The sequence below is a fragment of the Crinia signifera genome, chromosome 2, assembly GCF_055691185.1.
Source record: "Crinia signifera chromosome 2, ASM5569118v1, whole genome shotgun sequence".
NCBI lineage: Eukaryota > Metazoa > Chordata > Amphibia > Anura > Myobatrachidae > Crinia > Crinia signifera.
The window spans coordinates 259,362,120-259,382,155 of NC_139218.1; the positions used below are offsets into that span (position 1 = coordinate 259,362,120).

Genomic DNA, 20,036 nt, shown 5'->3' on the forward strand with positions numbered 1-20,036 from the left:
TGCTAAACTGTGGCAAGGCATGATGGACTTGTAGTTTAACAATAGCTGTAGGGCCATAGGAGGTTATTTTGGTTCACTCGTTCTGACAAATTCCTTCTTAGATGGACAAAGCCATGTGCACTGCAGGTGGGGCAGATGTTACTTGTGCAGAGAGAGTTAGATTTGGGTGGGGTTTTACTTCAAAGTGAGATCTATATTGCAGTGTAAAAATGAAGCAGCCAGTATTTACCATGCACAGAAACAAAATAACTCACCCAAATCTAATTCTATCTGCACATTTTACATCTGCCCCCCTGCAGTGTACATGGTTTTGTCCATCTAAGAAGGATTTTGTCAGAAAGAGTGAACTAGAATAAGGCCCATAGTTTGGACATGCCTGTCCTAAGTGGAAGCAGCTTATTGCACATGCTTGATTTTTTAAATAAACGGTGCAAGAAGAGCTGTACACATCATACTATTACATATAAATGCTAAAGGTGAGGTGAATGGAGAAATATTAGGTATAGGTGTGACATTACACCATTTGCCATGAATGTCCTTATCAGGTATGTACTTGCATGATACCACTAAAACCAATATGTTTTCTTCAGGAAACTCCTTTATATCTCTGTACTGCCTAGCTGAGACCAATTCAATTACTGGCAATTCCTTATCCTGTACATTTTTAACTATAATAAGTGAAACCTTCAGCATGAGGCATATGGCTTGGGAATCTATCTTCCCACCCACCATACAGTACCTGATTAAACGCAAGGTTTCTGAGAGAAGGTTTCAGATATGACATATGCACTATGCTTAAAATGACAAGAAAGAGTGTGGAAAACACTTGTGAACATGATTCTTTCAGATCCACTTGGAATATATATTATGTATCTCTGTCCCAATTGACCTTTTTAATCTAAAAGACCATGCACTATTAATAGGTGTATTGAAACATAAAACTTCATGATCCAGAGAGATTCTCTAATATGCAAAAAAGTCTATTCCATTGCAAAAAAATATGACCCGATCTAAGGCATGCGTAGAGAGGATACAGCTTTGTAGTTTAGACCAGAAGTGTCCGATTTATTCAGACCATCTGTTATGCTACATATATAATATATAACAATTGCAGGCCAGGAAGTAATGGAAGCCGAGTTAGGAAGACTAGCTCTGTAAAGTCAGACCTAATTAGAGCAGGTTTGTTTGTGTGAGTTATAATTGGCAATTTTTAAATTAAAAGAGAAGACTTTTAGGAACAGTGGTTTGTGGGTGGGAGAGCGCAATGAATTGGAAGGGTGCAGCCTACCACACAAGAAAAGGGGATACACCGTTACCAATAGATACTGGACACTACAAATTTGTGTGGCGTTGCGCAACTCTTCCAAACAATGTTGAATACACTTTTGCATTAATGGCAAAATAGTTGTATTACATCAAAGCAGAACAAATTGATTTACATACAATGGGACATGACAAATACTTTACTTCTGGGTGCACTTTATACTGGATGCAAGTTGACAATGCATAAGGTATCTCACCATAAATGTGGACTGCGGTGGGCTATGTTCGTGGTCCATATCTGTGGCACCACTGCAGTGAGCTAGGATGAGGGATAAATCCAGTAGATAAAGTGCAAGTGCATCCAAATAAAGTGATCCTGTGCCAAGGTGCTCCGTGTTCAAAGTGCAGAAGGCATGGATTAGCAGCAAAGCGTTTCGGAGGTCTTACTACCTCCTTCCTCAAGCTGGGTGATGGCTGCGGGAGATTGAATACCCCCCATAGTGTTCCCAAATGAAAAGGAGACGTTTGCTGTAGTGACATATCTAATTGCAGTCGGTTAATGTGTTTGCCGATATATGGTTAGGCATTTTTCCCAGTTGTGCATGTGTAGTGAATGGCTTTGCCTCAGTTTCTACATTCTAGGAAATTTATTTTGCGCAGATGATGCATGATGGATTCCTCAACATCAGTACAAAGAGCGGTTATCCAATTTATTTACGTAGAAGGCGAGCATGCTTCAGAAATGTATTACAGGTTGAAGGCGGTGTACGGAGAGCAGTGTCTCATACGGTGCACCATGTTCTCATGGTGTCAGCATTATGAGTCGGGACACGAAAGCATCAAGGACTTGCCATGGCCTGGGCAGGCGCACATTGTCACCACCCCTGCCAAGATTTCAGCTCTGGAGGATCTCATTCATCAGATCAAGTGAAATTACTGCTGCACTGCTATGGCAATGAAATCTGTTCCTTGTCCCGCATACCAAAACAGATGGGTCAAGCAAACACCTATTCTTGCCAACTTCTGATTTTTGCCATTACCAAGCTTGCTGTGGATTATATCCCAGGCTCTCAAACTCGGTGCTCAGGACCCCACACAGTGCATGTTTTGCAGGTCTCCTCACAGAATCACAATGAAATGATTAGCTCCACCTGCGGATCTTTTCAAAGCTGTCAGTGAGTAATCAAGGCACCTGTGCACCTGCCAGGTGACCTGGGAAAACGTGAACTGTGTGGGGTCCACAGGACCGTGTTTGAGAACCATTGGATTATATGATGCACTGTTCACATGCTTATCTACAGTGCAGCAGCATCCTGCTACACTGCCTTCATCCTGCGATAAGTTTCTGAAGCACGCTCGCCTTTTGCGCGAATACGTTGGATAACAGTTCTTTGCTCTGATCTGGATGAACCCATCATGCATCCAACTTTCCAGGCATAAAGAAACAGAGGTGATGCCATTCATCACCCATGCGCAACTGGGAAAAACTATGGTCCTCGAGAGCTACCAACAGTTTACGGTACTTGTGTACTATCACAGATCCCATCTCATTGCATACCATAAGGCTTAAGATGGTATGCGATGAGATGTGCTGCGATGGGACCCGATCTGATACAATTTAAAATTGTATACCATTGTATATGGCATACGATGAGATGAGATTTTAAATTGTATAAGCACACTAATGGGTGCTTTCAAGGTCAATTGGCCCCCCTATAAGATTTTTAATTGTATAAGCACCCTAATGGGTGCTTACAATGTTAAATGCACCCCCACGCCACCCCCACTATCAACGCCAACCCGAAGCGTGGCGAGCGGCGGCGGTACGCGTCCTCCGACCTTTTCATACCCCCACTATCCATGTCGGCGTGGAGTCGATAGTATATATTGTGGCGAGCCCGAAGCGTGGCGAGCGGACGCGTAATACATGTAAAGTATTACGCGTCCCCTCGCGGGGCTCGCTGCGCTCGCCAGACTATATAAAGTCAACTCCACGCCGACATGGATAGTGGGGGTATGAAAAGGTCGGAGGACACGTACCGCCGCCCCTCGTGGGCTCGCTGCGCTCGCCACGCTTCGGGTTGGGGTGGCGTGGGGGTGCATTTAACATTGTAAGCACCCATTAGGGTGCTTATACAATTAAAAATCTTATAGGGGGGCCAATTGACCTTGAAAGCACCCATTGGTGTGCTTATACAATTTAAAATCTCATCTCATCTCATCGTATGCCATATACAATGGTATACAATTTTAAATTGTATAAGATCCCATAAGATGGAAATCGTGGGAGCCGTGATAATACACAAGTACCCAGTTTACATTTTCCAGACAACCTAGCTGCTGCAAAGGTGCACTCCATTACTAGCTGAAACATTTTCAAAGCTCCACAGGTGGAGCTAATTACTTCACTTGTGGTTCTGGAAAACATTAACTGTTGGTAGCTCTCGTGGACTGAAGTTGGCTACCCCAGATCTAGATTGTGCGTACTTCTATTTTGTAGGTTCCACATCATATAGGATTGTACACCATGTACATCTTACAGCAGAAGTGTAAAACAATGCGAGTAATAGAAGTATGCAGTTTCAAATTGAATGTTAAAAATCGTATACTTCTATCCAATTTGTATAAATACAATTATACAACCCATATAAAATAATAGAACGTGTTTCAAAGTGGACACTGCCATTTTATTTATCAGCCTGTACTCTGACATGACCGGTACAACCAGTGTACCTGTTCTGTTCTGTTCTGTTCTGCTCTGTACAAAATTTACTTTATCTTGCTCATAGGTCTGTTTGTTTTATTTCAAAATGCATCTATTATCCGTTATGCTTTGTATCTGATGATTTTATTAGATAAGGGTTTCTGCTGTCATTTGGCTCCTCATTGGTAAATGTTAGTTTTCCACTGTATTTCTCTGCTGTTGCTGCTACTATAAAAAGTATTTCCTCATTAAGGAGTCTAGCAGTGACTTTTCAATGAAACACAGGGAGATGAGATGTGTACAATACATACTGTATGGGACCTTTTATACAGACACAAATTCCAGAAAGTACAGGACATAACCATACAGACGGTAGCATCTCATTTTGTATTTCATGCAGTCTAATACAGAACGACTTTGCATTGGCCAGTGCTTATTGCCCACTCCTGGTCCAGATGCAGATACATTAAGCAAATGTGTTTCTATCCTTGCGAGTAGACAGAATTACAAGTACTAATAATAATTTATTGTTCATTTTCTCACACAGGTGTTAATTTGTTGGTGGGCACTGAAAGTGGACTAATGCTGTTAGACAGGAGTGGTCAGGGGAAAGTGTACCCCCTCATCAACAGGAGGAGATTTCTGCAGATGGATGTCCTGGAAGGATTAAATGTGTTGGTCACTATATCAGGTAACAGAGAACATATATGAAATGTTTTCAAGGTGCTGACAGTCTGAATAACCAGTCAGTAACAAGACATTGGTTCCCCCAGCACACTGAATAGTAATAGTAACCAATCTTGAACACTACATGATAATAGAATTCAGAGATATTGGTTACATATACCTGCGCAGGTGTATGCTATGCCCCCAAGCCGCGTCAAGGCTTCTCTGTATATTGGGGGTTACAGAGAAGCCTTGACGCGGCTTGGGGGCATGTCATACACCTGCGCAGGTATATGTAACCAATATCTCTGAATTCTATTATCATGTAGTGTTCAAGATTGGTTACTATTACTATTCAGTGTGCTGGGGGAACCAATGTCTTGTTACTGACTAAGTATTAACCCCTCCCTTTCATGCACCTGAAAAGTAGTACTGAACTAATTTGAGCATCTACCACTATCTGTAAGTCTGAATAACCAAACTTCTAATTGAGAGACCTGAAGGCTAAAATTTAGGCGTTTGCATATAATGGACGGTTGACCTAATCATACTGGACGAGCGCTATTAAATATAGTATAATTGTAAGCATAATGGCAATGTAATGAAAAAAAATGTACTGTGCGTTTTTTTATTCAGGAAAAAAGAACAAGCTGAGAGTGTACTATTTGTCATGGCTGAGAAATAAAATCCTCCGCAATGACCCAGAGGTGGAGAAGAAGCAGGGCTGGACAACTGTGGGGGATTTGGAAGGCTGTGTGCACTATAAAGTTGGTATGTGGCTAACTTGGAAATTATCCCCTGAATTTTGGCTAAATATACTGATTTTATTTATTTCATTTAGAAGCTTTACCAAATCATCATTAAAAATAAACATTACAGTGAGATGTGAGAATTTGAGTTCTGTAATATACAAGAGCAGAAATAATGATTTCCTTACATAGACAACATCGGTAGGGAGGATGATTTTTTTTCCCTTCTGATTATTAAACCTGAAATGTTCTCCGTTTTTTGGTTAAGAGAGATTTCTAGATATATACATACAGGTTGAGTATCCCGTATCTGAATATCCGTTATCCGAATTATTCCGAAAACCATACATTCCAGAAAGTGAAAAAAAAAAATATTTTTTTGCTAAAAACTCACTGGGGACATTTGTAACAGCACTACTGGTGACATGATATGTAACTGGCACTATATATGTACAAGACAATGATTGCTTGGCCTTCAAATTCAATTCTGAGATAGTACACAAATTTTGTTTCATGTTTTGAAACCTTGTTTTTTTAACAAATAAAATATATTTGTGTGCATTTCATGTGGTAATAAAATATATATGGGTGTATTTTATGTGTTTATACAGCATAAATGCAAGATACTTCAAAATACATCATTTAAATATTAAAATATTCCGAAATACGGAATAATCCGCTATCCAAAATTCTCCTGGTCCCGAGCATTTTGGATACGGGATACTCAACCTGTACTACATATTACACGGGGTGGCTACATACCTTTATATAAGTGCATCTTTGTCTCTTCAGCCAAATCCATACAGTATCTAACAAATGCATACATCTAATTATCATTATTGTTCTCTTTCATTTATAATGAAATAGTATAAAAAGGCAAGAAACCAAGACTAATACTGTGGTAAATATATTCACATACTGTAGCTACATTATTGCAAACTCACACGCAGGTCCATTCATTTGTCTTCTCTAAATAATTATGCTATCTAAAGGGAATATGAGTAGACATGATTGTCTACCCATAGATTGCTCATTGTTGCAACACTCAGACTATTTTCAAACTAGTTGTGGAAGCAACCTCCATATGGGCTGTTTGTCCAAAGCTTTGTGGAGTGAGTTTTCATGGCCCATCAGACACACACATACACACACCTACACCTCAGATCACCATATGCAGAGCCCTTATGCTCATTGAAAATAAAGTATTTTTGCTGGACATTTCTGGTCAAGATCTTTGACAGCAAATATGTTTAGGATGAATTGGAACACCAACTGGTACCATGCCGGCTTGTCCAAAATCACTACCCACCCTCACTAATGCTCTTGTGGTATAATAGTGCTGACATGAAATTAAATAAGGGAAGGAGGGGGGCACATAAGGACCCTAACTCATGGCTGCTGCTGTATGGGAACAAGGTTTCCATTTCCTACAGAGGTTTTTTTTCCCCTCTAATAGATAGAACACAAGATATACAGTAATTCACATGTAATTTTCTGTATATATTGCAGTGAAAATATTTAAGGTACTGTATCTTTGAGTGTGAAACTTAACTAGATTGATATCCAATATTACAATTATTGTCTTTTGTAAAAAAAAAATCTTAGTTTTGATTTCTATTGTATTTCTTTCTTTCTTTCTTAGTAAAATATGAGCGCATCAAGTTTTTGGTAATTGCTTTAAAGTGTTCAGTGGAAGTCTATGCCTGGGCGCCAAAGCCATATCATAAGTTCATGGCCTTTAAGGTAGGTATATTGATATTTGCTCAAATAGTTTTCACTTTCTTTGGCTAATGAGGTTTATACGGTATATTTATGGATAACTGTTTTAAATGGAGAAATTGTGTTTTTAAAACACTACATCATTAGAACATGACCCTAATATGTTGGGTGATTTCTTTCAGTCATTCGGTGACTTGGTACACAGGCCGCTGTTGGTGGACCTGACAGTAGAAGAAGGACAGAGGCTAAAAGTCATCTACGGTTCCTGTGCTGGCTTTCATGCTGTTGATGTGGACTCTGGAGCAGTCTATGACATTTATTTACCAACACATGTGAGGACCGTTAATTGTTTATTAAGAATGTAAAGCTATTTCTTAGTAGACGTTTTTCTGATGAGTTCTTATAGAGGTTATCTGCCTTATTCATTATATGAATTTGAGTCATCTCATCGTATGACCATAGCAATGAGTTCAACAAGTTGGAATGAACTTTGTGTGTAAAGCCTACATTGGGCCGGTTACAGTTTTTGTTTGTTTTTGGGAATGACAACCCTGTTGACGTGAGTATTTTTGTCTGGATGTGCTTCTCTTTTAGATCCAGAGCAGTATCCAGCCACATGCAATTATTATTCTCCCAAATACAGATGGCATGGAGTTGCTGGTTTGTTACGAAGATGAAGGCGTCTATGTTAATACTTATGGAAGGATCACCAAAGATGTGGTTCTACAATGGGGTGAAATGCCTACATCAGTTGGTATGTTTCAAGTGGTATTAAAGTTCAATGTAAAGCTGCTTTGTTCTCCCATTAAATATACTTTCAATTTATTAATTATATACTGCATGTAAGAAGTTAGAATATTGATATAAATGGTGATGCTATTAAAGTGAATTCCTGTTTCTGATTTTGTTTTCCCAGCATATATCCGATCTAACCAGATAATGGGATGGGGTGAGAAAGCCATTGAAATTCGGTCTGTAGAAACTGGTCACCTTGATGGGGTATTTATGCACAAAAGGGCACAAAGGCTAAAGTTCTTGTGTGAACGAAATGATAAGGTATTTATTTTTGAAGTATAGGTTTCATATTAATCTGACAAACGTTGTGTTCTAGAGCAGTGGTAGCCAACCCTAGCCCTCGAGAGCTACCAACAGTTCACATTTTCCAGACAACTTAGCTGCTGCACAGCTGCACTCATTAATCACTGACACATTTTAAAAGATACACAGATGGAGCTAATTAGTTCACTTGTGATTCTGTGAGGAGACCTGCAAAACATGCACTGTTGGTAGCTCTCGAGGACTAGGGTTCGCTACCCCAGTTCTAGAGTGTTTAGCATCATCCTGTTCTTCCTTGTACAAAGTAAAACAATAATATTAATGTGTGTATTTATAACTTCTTGTGTGGCACATTACTGCGTCTGTGTGTACAGTATAATGTATTTAAGAGCAATACAGTTCTTGTAGTAAACGTCTGTTCTCTGTGCATAGGTTTTCTTTGCCTCTGTACGGTCTGGTGGCAGCAGTCAAGTATATTTCATGACCCTCGGCAGGAGTTCTCTTTTGAGCTGGTGATGAGTGGATCTGCTGAGATCTCCCCTACGGTCTTCATAATCTCCGTAACTTGAAATCATCTACAACTGGAGTACATCCTGTGCACTGACGTTCTTTTTGTTCAAGATGGAGTTTGCATTCATTTAGTGGATTTTGTGTTTCTAACTTAGGGGAGCAGATAACATAACCATTCTGTAGCTTGCAAGGCAGCGGAGGCTGTAATGCCTTTGTTGGGTGCTATAAACATCTGAGATTTGGAATAAGCATACTAACTTATACACTTCCTGTCACTTAAAATAAGTTATGAGTGAGAAGTACAAAAACAAATCCCGCTAAAAGCATCCTTTCACCATGAAAAAATGGAACTTGACACAAGAGGGCAGACCAGGAGAACCTTTTAAGCCTTTCTGATGATGCACAGCCAGGCTTATATAATATTTCAGTTATTTAATTTAGTGGATTTTCGTTTTTTTTATGTTGAATCTGACAGGTAACGTTCATATAATAACTGTATTTATAAAATGTGAAAGGCAGCAGCTAATGTATTTTTTTTTTTTCTACACAATGGTTTGGTCCAATGTTGTGCATTGCTGGACTTTGCCTGAATACATGCAAAATGTTTTCTTTTATGTTCTTTCTGCATCCTTACAGAATGTGTCACAGTATTAGCGCTGCCTCATCCATAGTTGTGTTTTTTAGTTTTTTTCCAGGGAGGGGGGGGTTCCACCTAGAAATCCACAGTAAGTGTGCACGCAGTGAATTAACCTAAATCTGTACTGTAGAAAGGGAACATAACAGGGTTGCGGAGCTGGACATTACAGGCAAATTCCAATCAGCTTATCTTTTCTCCTACCTCATTCTGGGCGATGCACAAACCCCTTTTAGTGGCATGAAACCTGCAGCTTATTTGCAGACATCCTGAACACTGAAGGGCTTTACAAAAAGGTTGTTGTTTTAATTTTTTTCCTTCTGTTTTTTTACGCTCATTGATTTATAACATGAATGTGTAATTTTTAGTTACCAAATATGTGTCAGTTTGTCCAAGACAACAAAAGTTGACATTCATTTACGGCACAAAATAGCTACATGGTGGCAAGAAATACTGAGGAGGTTTATTGGCTTTTCCTATAATGTTTTTGTTTAATCATTTAAGTTCATTTGTTTCACAAGTATGTTTTTGACCTGAATCAGTAGGGATTTCACTTCTGTGAATTTCAAGTGTAGCATCCGGGGAGATCAGTGTTTTTAGCCTAGTTCTCTAAATTGTATAATGTAGGAGTCTTAAAGGGGATATGGGTGGGCTTATTCCTGGGGGCGGGTGATGTATTCCTTTTCTAAAAAATGCAATGCACTAAAACAATTCTAAGAATGTAGTTAATATTGCTTACTCATAACTGACATACTGTACCTGTGTTTAGACGTAAGATTCCCGGTTCTGAATTTTTTAATGAAAATATGAAATAGTCTGCTTTATTTTCTGAAAGTTTTGACATTTGTAATAAATGTCTGAACAAGGATAACCTGTTTAATGGCTACCCATTCTTTACTTGAGGTTTCTGGAGTGTACAATTGTGGTTAATGTAGCAATGCACAGTGTCATTATTCTACAATCCTTTCTGGTGTGGGGTACATTGTTGACAGCTGCCTTAAGCTGTTCATTTGTGAACAGTTTCTCTTTTTAATAAAGAAATAGACTACCCTTCTGTTTCTGCCATTGTATTAAAGCATTTTGGTTCTTTAATTGCCATGTAATATATGCAGTGAGCGAGTGGACTGGGTTTTGAAGTAAAAGCTGGGAAGCTTTCATAGTCAACTAGCCTCACAATTTGAGTTCTTCTCCGCAGCCATCCCTTATACATACGACCATTCATTCAAATCATACGGAAGCCTTATTATTAGCAGAAACATGCATTTGGAATTTTGTTGGATATTCATTCCAATAGCACTGAAAAGCAATGCTGATGTGTACATTTTGTTCAATTTACATTTAAAAATGGCAGAAGTCCTAAGGAGGCGTCTGAAATGAGCCGAACACAGTGAGTTCTAACCTCCTTCCTGCCTCTCTCCTCGTCTCGTCGAGTTTTTATTTCTCCAGTGAGCCCAATGTATCCAAAATTGTCCTATGTAATTCTTGACCTTGTTCTTGTTGCCTTTATTTTTGTCCCCTTCAGTCAAAAGCTACTGATTTTACCTGGAGAAATCACAACTGGTAAATTTTGATGGTTAAAACTGCTGTGTTTGTATATTTTAACATACGGTTCCAAAGCTACAAACAAAGATACTTCTGTTGTTTGAATTAGGTGGGATACACTTCTATCCAAAATAATTCCAAAATACCCTAGTGTAACATATTAGTTATACCAGTATTAACAAAAACCACTACGTGATAAATATGTACAATGTCTTTAACATCATATACAAGAAAACAGAAACCAGTTGCTCCTTAATTTTAGTTAATGCATAAGAAATAATATTCTTGTATGTTTGAATTACTGAAACTGACTGCAGTGTTGCTTCCGTTTTTTTGTTTTGTTTCATGCACATGTTACGTTGGAGAAAATGTTTACATTTTTTGTTAAACTAATGTGCATCACATATTTATGTTTTTTTTAAGTGAATTTTTGCATAATTTTAGTAATACACATTTTGTGACCTATAACCTCAAACTTTTTTTCAGATTAATAACAGTGCGAAAAGATAACAGTGACAAACTGCATAAAATTACTAATTGTTGAACTGCAAATCTGACTTGTGTCAAGTGAAACATTCACAGACCTTTTGCAGTGCTATCTAACTTATGTCTACTGTGTTACATGGATATTCCTATTTTCCCCATTTTTTTCCTTAAATAAAGTAAAAATTACACCTACAGTTATGTGGACTGCATTCATTTGAATGATTGAAACCATCCAGACAAAATAATCTTAGGCTAACGTGTTCAAAAATACTTTTGTTCCGAGTATGACAATTCCCAGAAGCCAGGTAATTAACTGTAGGAGGTTTACATTACAATAGAACTATTGCAATGAAAACACTACAACAGGACATCACCATAAACCTGTCCTGGCCTATGTCATTGACTATGTACGCTCCTGCAGACAACGAACGACATTGTAAGTAAGGGTATGGTCTCTGCACTTGCTGATGCCGGATCCCCCCGCATAGTATGTACCCAACTTTACAGCTGACATCTGCTTTCAATAGGCATGCTAGTTCACCTTACCTGAAAAGATCAGAAATGAAGGAACACAATGTTGTTTACTTTTTATTAATTTTGCACAATGTTTAACAAAAATCTTGGAAGCTTTGTGGTTTTCACATCCTGGGGGGAAAAATGGAAAGTAAAAAATTTAAAAGGGAGCGGAATCAAGTAAGCAAAGAGGGTGAAGGGGAAAGGAACAAAATCCGTAAATTTTAGCTGAAACAAAGGTACTTGTTTCCTAGCACGGCCACAATCGCGGGCATCGGGTGTCATTTTTAGTGGTATACGACGTGATGCCCCCGATTTTCCCATTGAAATGCATTGAAAAAAGTCAAAATCGCGTCGTATGCGGCTAAAAAAGGCTTAAATGGTCCAGACGGGATGCCCACGATTTCCCCATAGGAAACAATGTTAAATGGCTCAATGTACCCGCGATGCCGCCGATTTGTCATGGGGAACAATGTTAAATACCTCAATTTCACCAAATCATCATAGGAAACAATGGTAAATGGGCCAGAAAGCCCCAAAAACACCCCAGAACAGTGAAATGTCCCCCCAAAAGTACTTTACGCCACCCCACGATCAACGCGAACCCGAAGCGTGGCGAGCGCAGCGAGCCCGCGAGGGGCGGAGGTACGCATCCTCCGACCTTTTCATACCCCCACTATCCACGTCGGCGTGGAGTTGAGAATAGAATAGTGTGGCGAGCGCAGCGAGCCACCGAGCCCGAAGCGCGGCGAGCGGACGCGGATACCTTCACAGGTAAACGCGTCCCTTCGCGGGCTTCACAGGTATCCGCGTCCCCTCGCGGGGCTCGCCGCGCTTCGGGCTCGGTGGCTCGCTGCGCTCGCCACACTATTCTATTCTCAACTCCACGCCGACGTGGATAGTGGGGGTATGAAAAGGTCGGAGGACGCGTACCGCTGCGCTCGCCACGCTTCGGGTTCGCGTTGATCGTGGGGTGGCGTAAAATACTTTTGGGGGGACATTTCACTGTTCAGGGGTGTTTTGGGGGATTTATGGCCCATTTAACATTGTTCCCTATGATGATTTGGGTAAATTGACCCATTTAACATTGTTTCCTATGGGAAATCGGGGGCATCGCGGCTAAATTGAGGCATTTAACATTGTTCCCTATGGGGAAATCGCGATGCCCCCGATTTTTCCTCACGATGCACGATCATGATCGTTGTGGCCGTGCTAGGAAACAAGTACCGAAACAAACATTTTCTTAAAAGATTTAATCACATGAAAACAGATAAAGGATATGTAGTACAACTCAAACTGAGATCAGCAAGTAGCAGTAAAGCCCCACTTCTGCGTCTCCGTATTATAAACGGTACTTGTTTCCTAGCATGGCGCCCAGATTTCCTACGTATGCTCAGTAGTTAATTTAGTTAATTTATTCACTGCACCCTGAGTGAAATTGCATCGCATGGCCCTTTTTTGTTGCACGAGATGTGAAATGAGATAAGATATGAGATATACGATCTCAGTAGTTCATATGGTAAAACACCACCACTCTCCATGTCACCCCGAAGCGTGGCGAGCGCAGCGGAACGCGTCCTCCGACCCACGTCCGTGTGTAGTTGATTTCATATAGTGTGGCGAGCCACAGAGTCCGAAGCGTGGCGAGTGGGTGCAGAATACATGTAAAGTAATCCACGTACGCTCGCCACGCTTCGGGATTGCCACACTATATAAAATCAACTCCATGCCAATGTGGATAGCGTTCCGCTGCCGCTCGCCATGCTTCGGGGTGAAGTGGAGAGTGGTGCTGTTTTAGGTGTTTTACCATATATAGCAGATAGCATCTCACATCTCATCTCACGCGATGTGCGATGCGATTTCACTCAGGGTGCAGTGAATAAATTAACTACTGAGATCGCATCGCAAGGCAAAAAAAGCCATACGATGTGATTTCACTACGCAGAATAGCCCACTAAGCAAATAGCTTAGTGGGCGCCCTGCTAGGAAACAAGTACCTTATAAACAATATCACTCATTTTGGCCCTTCTGCGCGATATCGTTTTTAACATTGCTTGTTATGTACGCTCAGTTGTTGGAGTACCATCCCACCCCATTCTCTTTGCTGCATGCACATTGTTGATTATATACCCAACTATGCATGCAAGGAGTGGGGGGCAGGTGACTTCACTGAAAAAGTTATAGTTGGGAAGCTAATTTTAAGATTTTGATCCAAAAAGGCATAGACTTGAATCCTGAGATTGGAGTCTCCAATGATGGGATTAGGTTGCACATGCACATTTGCACTGGGCAGCACTGAGCACAAGCAGCACTGATGTCTGTGGCACTTATGTGGGCAGCCACAGACAGGGCAAGCAGCGCTTCAAATGTAGTGTCAGTCACCAGTCGCAGACAAGCAGCCAATCGGGTAAACAGCTGCAGCATCGGCTCCTGATTAGTTGCTAAACTGCCAGCTCCCATTGGTTAGCGCTACATTTGAAGTGCTGCTGGCGCTGTATGTGTGTATTTAAGTAAATCCATCCTGTTTGTGTTCCCTCTCATTTCTTACTTCTTTCTACTCCCACCCTCCCCCAATGTCCCATCCTGTTTGTGTTCACTCTCATTTCTTACTTCTTTCTACTCCCACCCTCCCCCAATGTCCCCTGCACCCTTCCATGCGGTTACCTACTCCCTCCCTCCCTCCCTCCCTCCCTCACTGTTCCCTACATCCAGTAACTCATGGCAAAATTTGAAGTTGTAAATTTGTAAACATGAGGAAGTGAGTGATAAATCGCTAACTTGAAAGCAATTTTAAAGCAATGATAAATCGCTAACTTGAAAGCAATTTTTTTTTTGAGAAGTCCAAATATGGAGTGGGTATCTGCACCTGCAGAATTAGGCAATGAACGCAAGTGATCTAAATGAATGGAGAAGAAAATGTATGTAAGTCTAGAATTCTTTAGTCCTGCCCTGGAAAAACTTTAGTTTATTCAAAAAAATGTAAAGCAAGGAATTTGTGTACTTTTAATTTTTACCATTATACCCATACACTAGTCCAATTTGGGGTGATTTGAAGCGATGCCAATGGATCAGGACAAGAAATCTTATGCCATTGATATCCCCTCGGGTCCCATGCGCAACTGACCTGAGTCGGAGGTCGGACCTGCATACAGGTTTAGGGAGCGGGGGCTGGAGTGCTGGCGGCGGTGTAGCGCTGCACTGTGAATTTGAAAAAACACTTTAAAACACTGGGAGGCCCTCTGATTGGCTGAAAGAGCTCTTTTATCCAATCCGCAGCCACACATTCAGACGGCCACTGATTGGCTGTAAGCTCTGAGGGCCGCCTAGTGTTTTAAATAGTTTTTTCAATTCTGCATCGGTCCCTGCTCCATAGGTGCCAGAGCTCCGGTCCCTGCTCCACTGCCACCCGTGCTCTGGTCCCTGCTCCCCGAACCGATTGCATTCAAGTGATCGGATTTGGTTTTAAAAAAAAAACCAATCAGAGGGCCACCCAGTGTTTTAAATAGTTTTTTAAAATTCTGCTCCACTGTCGCCATCGCTCCGGTCCCCGCTCCACCACCTCCGCTTGCATTTGAACGATCGTATATGGTTAAAAAAACCACGTGATATTTCATGCAATTCAATAAATACTATGTACATGACATAATGTTTTTCCATGCGATCGGTGGGTTTGTGCATTATTCGTACATACAATCCTTTGAATTATCGCACAGATGCGGTCGAAATCAAAGGATTGTATGCAATATTTCCCTAGTGTATGGGCTACATGTGCAATTATTCTAGAAAAACAGTAACAAAGATTATATGACTGACACTTAAAATTTAAAGGTAAAATAATGTTTTAACCTAAACCTGTTTCAGCGCACCTGATAAGGGTGCCAGTTGCTTTCCCATATACGTTTCAAATACTGTATATTGTTGATGGTTAAGCATTTTAGACCGAATCTATATTAAAAGGTTGTGTCAACAATATAAAGTGCTGAGGTGTCTGGGTTATGATCTGACACCATCCTCAAAACAACAACTTCTGCAACAAATTAATTCTTTACACTGTCCAGCGTTGTTGCTTGTTCCCTTTCAGCCACTGGAAACAAATTGGCTTTAGCTAGTTAAGATATTTGAGGGAATTGCTAGTAACATTATGCTCATATCTGATCTTGGGATACTCTCTCTAAGGACAATGTTAACCTATTTGCATGCTGAAACCATTCTGCAAAATGATGGCTACACTAGGTACAGGTACTTCCTGTACCTGTATGGCTAAAGAGGTCTCTTTCAGGATATGATGTACCGACTTACATCAGGGTTGCCTATTTTTAAAGTTTAAAGCTTCTCCCAGAGAGGAGACTTTCAGCAGTGTGGCCTGATGTAGATGTCATCAAGTCCTGCCCCACAGTACTGCAAATCCCACAATTTGAGGGTCTTCAAGGAGGGGGTGGGGCTAAATGATGCAATTTGCGGGAAATTAACGCTAACGTGTGTGTGGGGGGGGGGCATCCCTTTCCGGGAGGTGGGGCCAGGGAGCCACACTTCCAGTGGCGGCCGGGGATGGCCACACGCACGCAAGCTTCCATCAACCGGACCTTCATTCCCTGGCCCCTGGAAAAGGGGAGCCTTGCATACGGGAGGAGAATGAGGGAGGTGGAGACAGAGGACACAGCATCACTGAGTGTATCAGGCGGTGCCACAACTGCAGCTCCCAACATGGTGAATGCGAGTGCAAAGGGTGGAAGAGCAACGAGTGTCTCAGGCACTGCAGCCCCTGGGTGCTGCGGCACAATCCTGGCCATCAGGACTGCCAACCGCTGCTGTTACACCCAGACCCCTGAATCTCGACCTGCGCAGCAGAGGGATTCCTGGCCTTTGGACACCCCAGCCAAATTGACCTTTGAGGGTGGAAGACTCCTGCTGTCCCCAGCTCCAGGGTGAACCTAGTGCCCCCCAGAGAAGCCCCAAGGAGGAGGTATGGGAGGCAGTTGTGGTCCAACTCTGGCCTCAGGCCTCACTGACTCTCCTTCCACTCCTCACTCGGCCTCATGGAATCCCACCCCCACACACTGGATTTCCCTACAGAGGTGGTTTCAACCAGGGTCCCTGACATGCTTCCCCCCCCCCTCACTGCAGGACTTCTTCCATGTTGGTTGATTCCTGTAGGGTAGAAGGTCTGTTGAGCCCTTCTACTGCTGCCCATGAGAAGCATGATCAAGATGGCGCCACAAATGGCTGCCTAGGAAATGTGCCACTCAGCCAAATGTACCCCCATGTCTCCCCTGTCTCATACACTGCATAGCAACCTAAAACTGTACTGTCTCTGCTTAACTGTTTTCTACCTGTCTGTTGCAACGACCAGTGGCGCTGCCTAGGAGCTGTGCAGCTCAGCAAATATATGTTCCCTGTGTGATAAATGTACTGTCTGCTTATATAGGCACTGTGCAGCTCAGCGAATATACAGTAAATTACCTGTGTCTAGAATCCCCAGGATACATCTAGTGTATACCTGTATGTGTTTATGTATTACTCTTTTGTCCAGTCCAGTGACACAGCTTCACCTTGGAATGTAGGAGGGTCCGCAGGCACCTATGCTGAAATATCTCCTCTGGTTGCAGGCTCCTCCCCTTCCGCATCCCATCATGCTTCAGTTCGTTTTAGGTTCCCACAGGAGTGGGTGCTATGCTCTGCTTTTTTTTTTTTCCTTTGGATTTGTACTAGAATAGTTAGGAATCTTAATTATTTTATTAACTTAAAGTAGTGCAGGTTTTTTCTTTCCAGTGTGCTGCTTCTAGGAAGTGCCGCATACTGAGAGCGCAGCAGAGGCTGACAGAAGCGTGTCCTGTCAGCGCTCTGTGTGCGGCGAGACGCAGCTGCGTCTCATATAAAGAGATGCAGCAGCGTCTCCTGCACCGTACTTAACCTCTTTTGCGGAGAGGTTTTCCTGGGCCCGGGTAGCGTCTAAAACCGGCTCCTTACTTAGAATGGGATCGTGGGGGACAGAGCTCCCGCGATGGCGGACACCATCTTGGAGGTTTTATAGACTGAATTCCCGCTGGGGAAGTGAAGTCTATTACAGGCGTCCAGCGCTGCTGGACGACTCCAAGTGATCCCAGGAAGAAAGGGAGGCACTGGAGGTGAGGAGAAACACTTGTGGGAGCAACTAAAGGGGGAAAGGGCACCAATTAGGCTATCCTACCCCACTGAAGCAATGACTTGGTCTCTTCCTTCTCTGTGTACTTGCGCCATTTTCTCTCCACTGCAGAGCTGAAGCCTTGCTGAATTCTTCAAAGTACAGAGATTACAGTTTCTCCTGGAAAGCGCCAACTCCGCTGACGCTGAAGTCACCTACCGCAAGCAGTCAGAGAAGTACACTGTAAACATTGACTGGTACTTTGCCTGACATTGTGCACCATGGGTTAAATGTGACTGACACGTGTGATGATGCTGCTGCGGAGAGGGGGGAGGTGCGGGCTATGTTATTAGACTGCAGATCCTGCGGAGTAAATTTAACATGTGAACAGATGGATCAAGGGGATTTGTGCCCTGCTTGTGAAGCTGTGCCCGCTAGTGCACAAGCCCTGAGGTCTGAACAAGTAGAACCTGCGTGGGGTGCTGCGTTGGGGAGGTCTATGAATGCCTTGGCTGAGGCTCTCAATAGGCAAAAGGATAGCCTTAAGTCTCCTGGCCCTAGTTCATCCTCCCAGACTTCTATGGGATCCATTGCTCATTCGCAAGGGGACTCCATGTTACTGCAGGTCATACAGGACACTGCTCAAGGGGTTCATAAGATGAATTCTCTTATGGAGAAGTTTGCAAAACCTTCTGATACCCCTTCTTCCAGAAGGCCTTCAGCTACACCTCCTCTGTTATCTGTGGATTCTGATGATGATGGTGTTTGTGAAGATGATTCACGTTGGGAGCAAAGGGAAGAGGCTGATGCTTCTGTCCCGGGTATTGAGGATTTAATCCTTGCTGTGAAACAGGCTTTGGACCTGTCTGAAGAAGACAGGGTTCAGGCACATTGTCTTTTTAAAAGAATGCATAAAGTGTCTGTTACATTCCCTTCTGATGAAGGTATGGTCTCTCTGTTGGGAGAAGCCTGGAAGTTTGCAGATAAAAAAGTAACTATGTATAAAAGGTTTGCAAATATGTACCCCATGCCTGAGGAGCATGTAAAGTTGTTAGAGAAAGTTCCGTTAGTGGACGCTCCTGTGGCTAGATTGTCAAAAACCACAGCCTTGCCGGTCCAGGGTGGAGTGGCCTTCAGGGACCCGGTAGATAAAAAAAAGTGGAAGGATGCCTTAAGGCACTCCTTTGAAGGAGTGGGCTATACACTCCATCCCATTATTGCTTCAGCCTGGGTAGCCAAAGCAATGATTAAGTGGGCTGAGGCTTTGGGAGATCAGTTGCAACCTGATTCCGAGGCTTTTCTCTTAACTGAGAAACTCAGATGTGCTGCAGAGTACATCACTGAGGCTGGTGAAGAAGGCGCTAAGATGGCGTCTAAGGTTTCTGCCACGTCGGTATCTGCAAGGCGAGCCCTCTGGCTTAAGGCCTGGGATGCAGATAGCGAATCAAAGAAATCCCTTGAGTCCTTGGCTTTTAAAAGGGAACTGCTTTTTGGTTCTGAATTAGAGTCCTTCACAAAGCAGGCCACAGGGGGGAAGAGTACCTTTGTTCCTACCACTCCTAAAGCTTCAGGTTCAAAATTTTGAGTTTTCAAACCTGCTTTTCGCTCGTCCTTTCAAGATTCCCAGCCGGTAAAGGAAAAGCTTCCAAATCCAGATTTGGAGCCTTTCGAAAGAAGCAGGTGTCAAAAGGAGAGGAAAAATCCTCTGCATGATGGGGTGGAGGCTCCCTGTTCTGCCCTTAGAGTGGGAGGTCGCCTCCTGCAGTTTCGGGACAAATGGAACATTCCAACCTCAGACCCTTGGGTTCTTTCAATTGTCTCAAGAAGTTATCGGATAAATCTCAGCGGAAATCCTCCATGGAGATTTCTTACAACCCCCTGGCCAAGAGAAGCCAGTTCACGCACTGCCCTTTTGGGGGTGGCATTGGCTCTCAGGGGAAAGGGGGTGGTGGTCCCGGTTCCTTAGGAGGAACGCAAGAAACCGTCTGGTTTGGTTTGGGCACCAATCCTTTTGTTGGAGCCCAAACCAGACGGGTCAGTCAGACCTATACTAAATTTGAAGTCCTTAAACCA

The 20,036-nt window shown here is 42.4% G+C and overlaps 1 protein-coding gene across 4 annotated transcripts in view; it reads left to right on the top strand.

Annotated features, from left to right (window-relative positions):
- MAP4K4 (mitogen-activated protein kinase kinase kinase kinase 4) overlaps positions 1 to 11,523 on the top strand; it is a 177,680-nt gene extending 166,157 nt beyond the window's left edge. For all 4 annotated transcript variants that reach the window (XM_083174380.1, XM_083174381.1, XM_083174382.1 and 1 more), the window contains 7 exons: positions 4,515 to 4,658; positions 5,270 to 5,404; positions 7,025 to 7,125; positions 7,284 to 7,433; positions 7,696 to 7,855; positions 8,018 to 8,157; positions 8,590 to 11,523. In XM_083174380.1, the coding sequence (XP_083030506.1) occupies positions 4,515 to 4,658; positions 5,270 to 5,404; positions 7,025 to 7,125; positions 7,284 to 7,433; positions 7,696 to 7,855; positions 8,018 to 8,157; positions 8,590 to 8,673 (914 nt within the window). In that variant the 3' untranslated portion in view covers positions 8,674 to 11,523. The remainder of the gene's footprint in view (positions 1 to 4,514; positions 4,659 to 5,269; positions 5,405 to 7,024; positions 7,126 to 7,283; positions 7,434 to 7,695; positions 7,856 to 8,017; positions 8,158 to 8,589) is intronic.
- Positions 11,524 to 20,036: the final 8,513 nt, after the last annotated feature.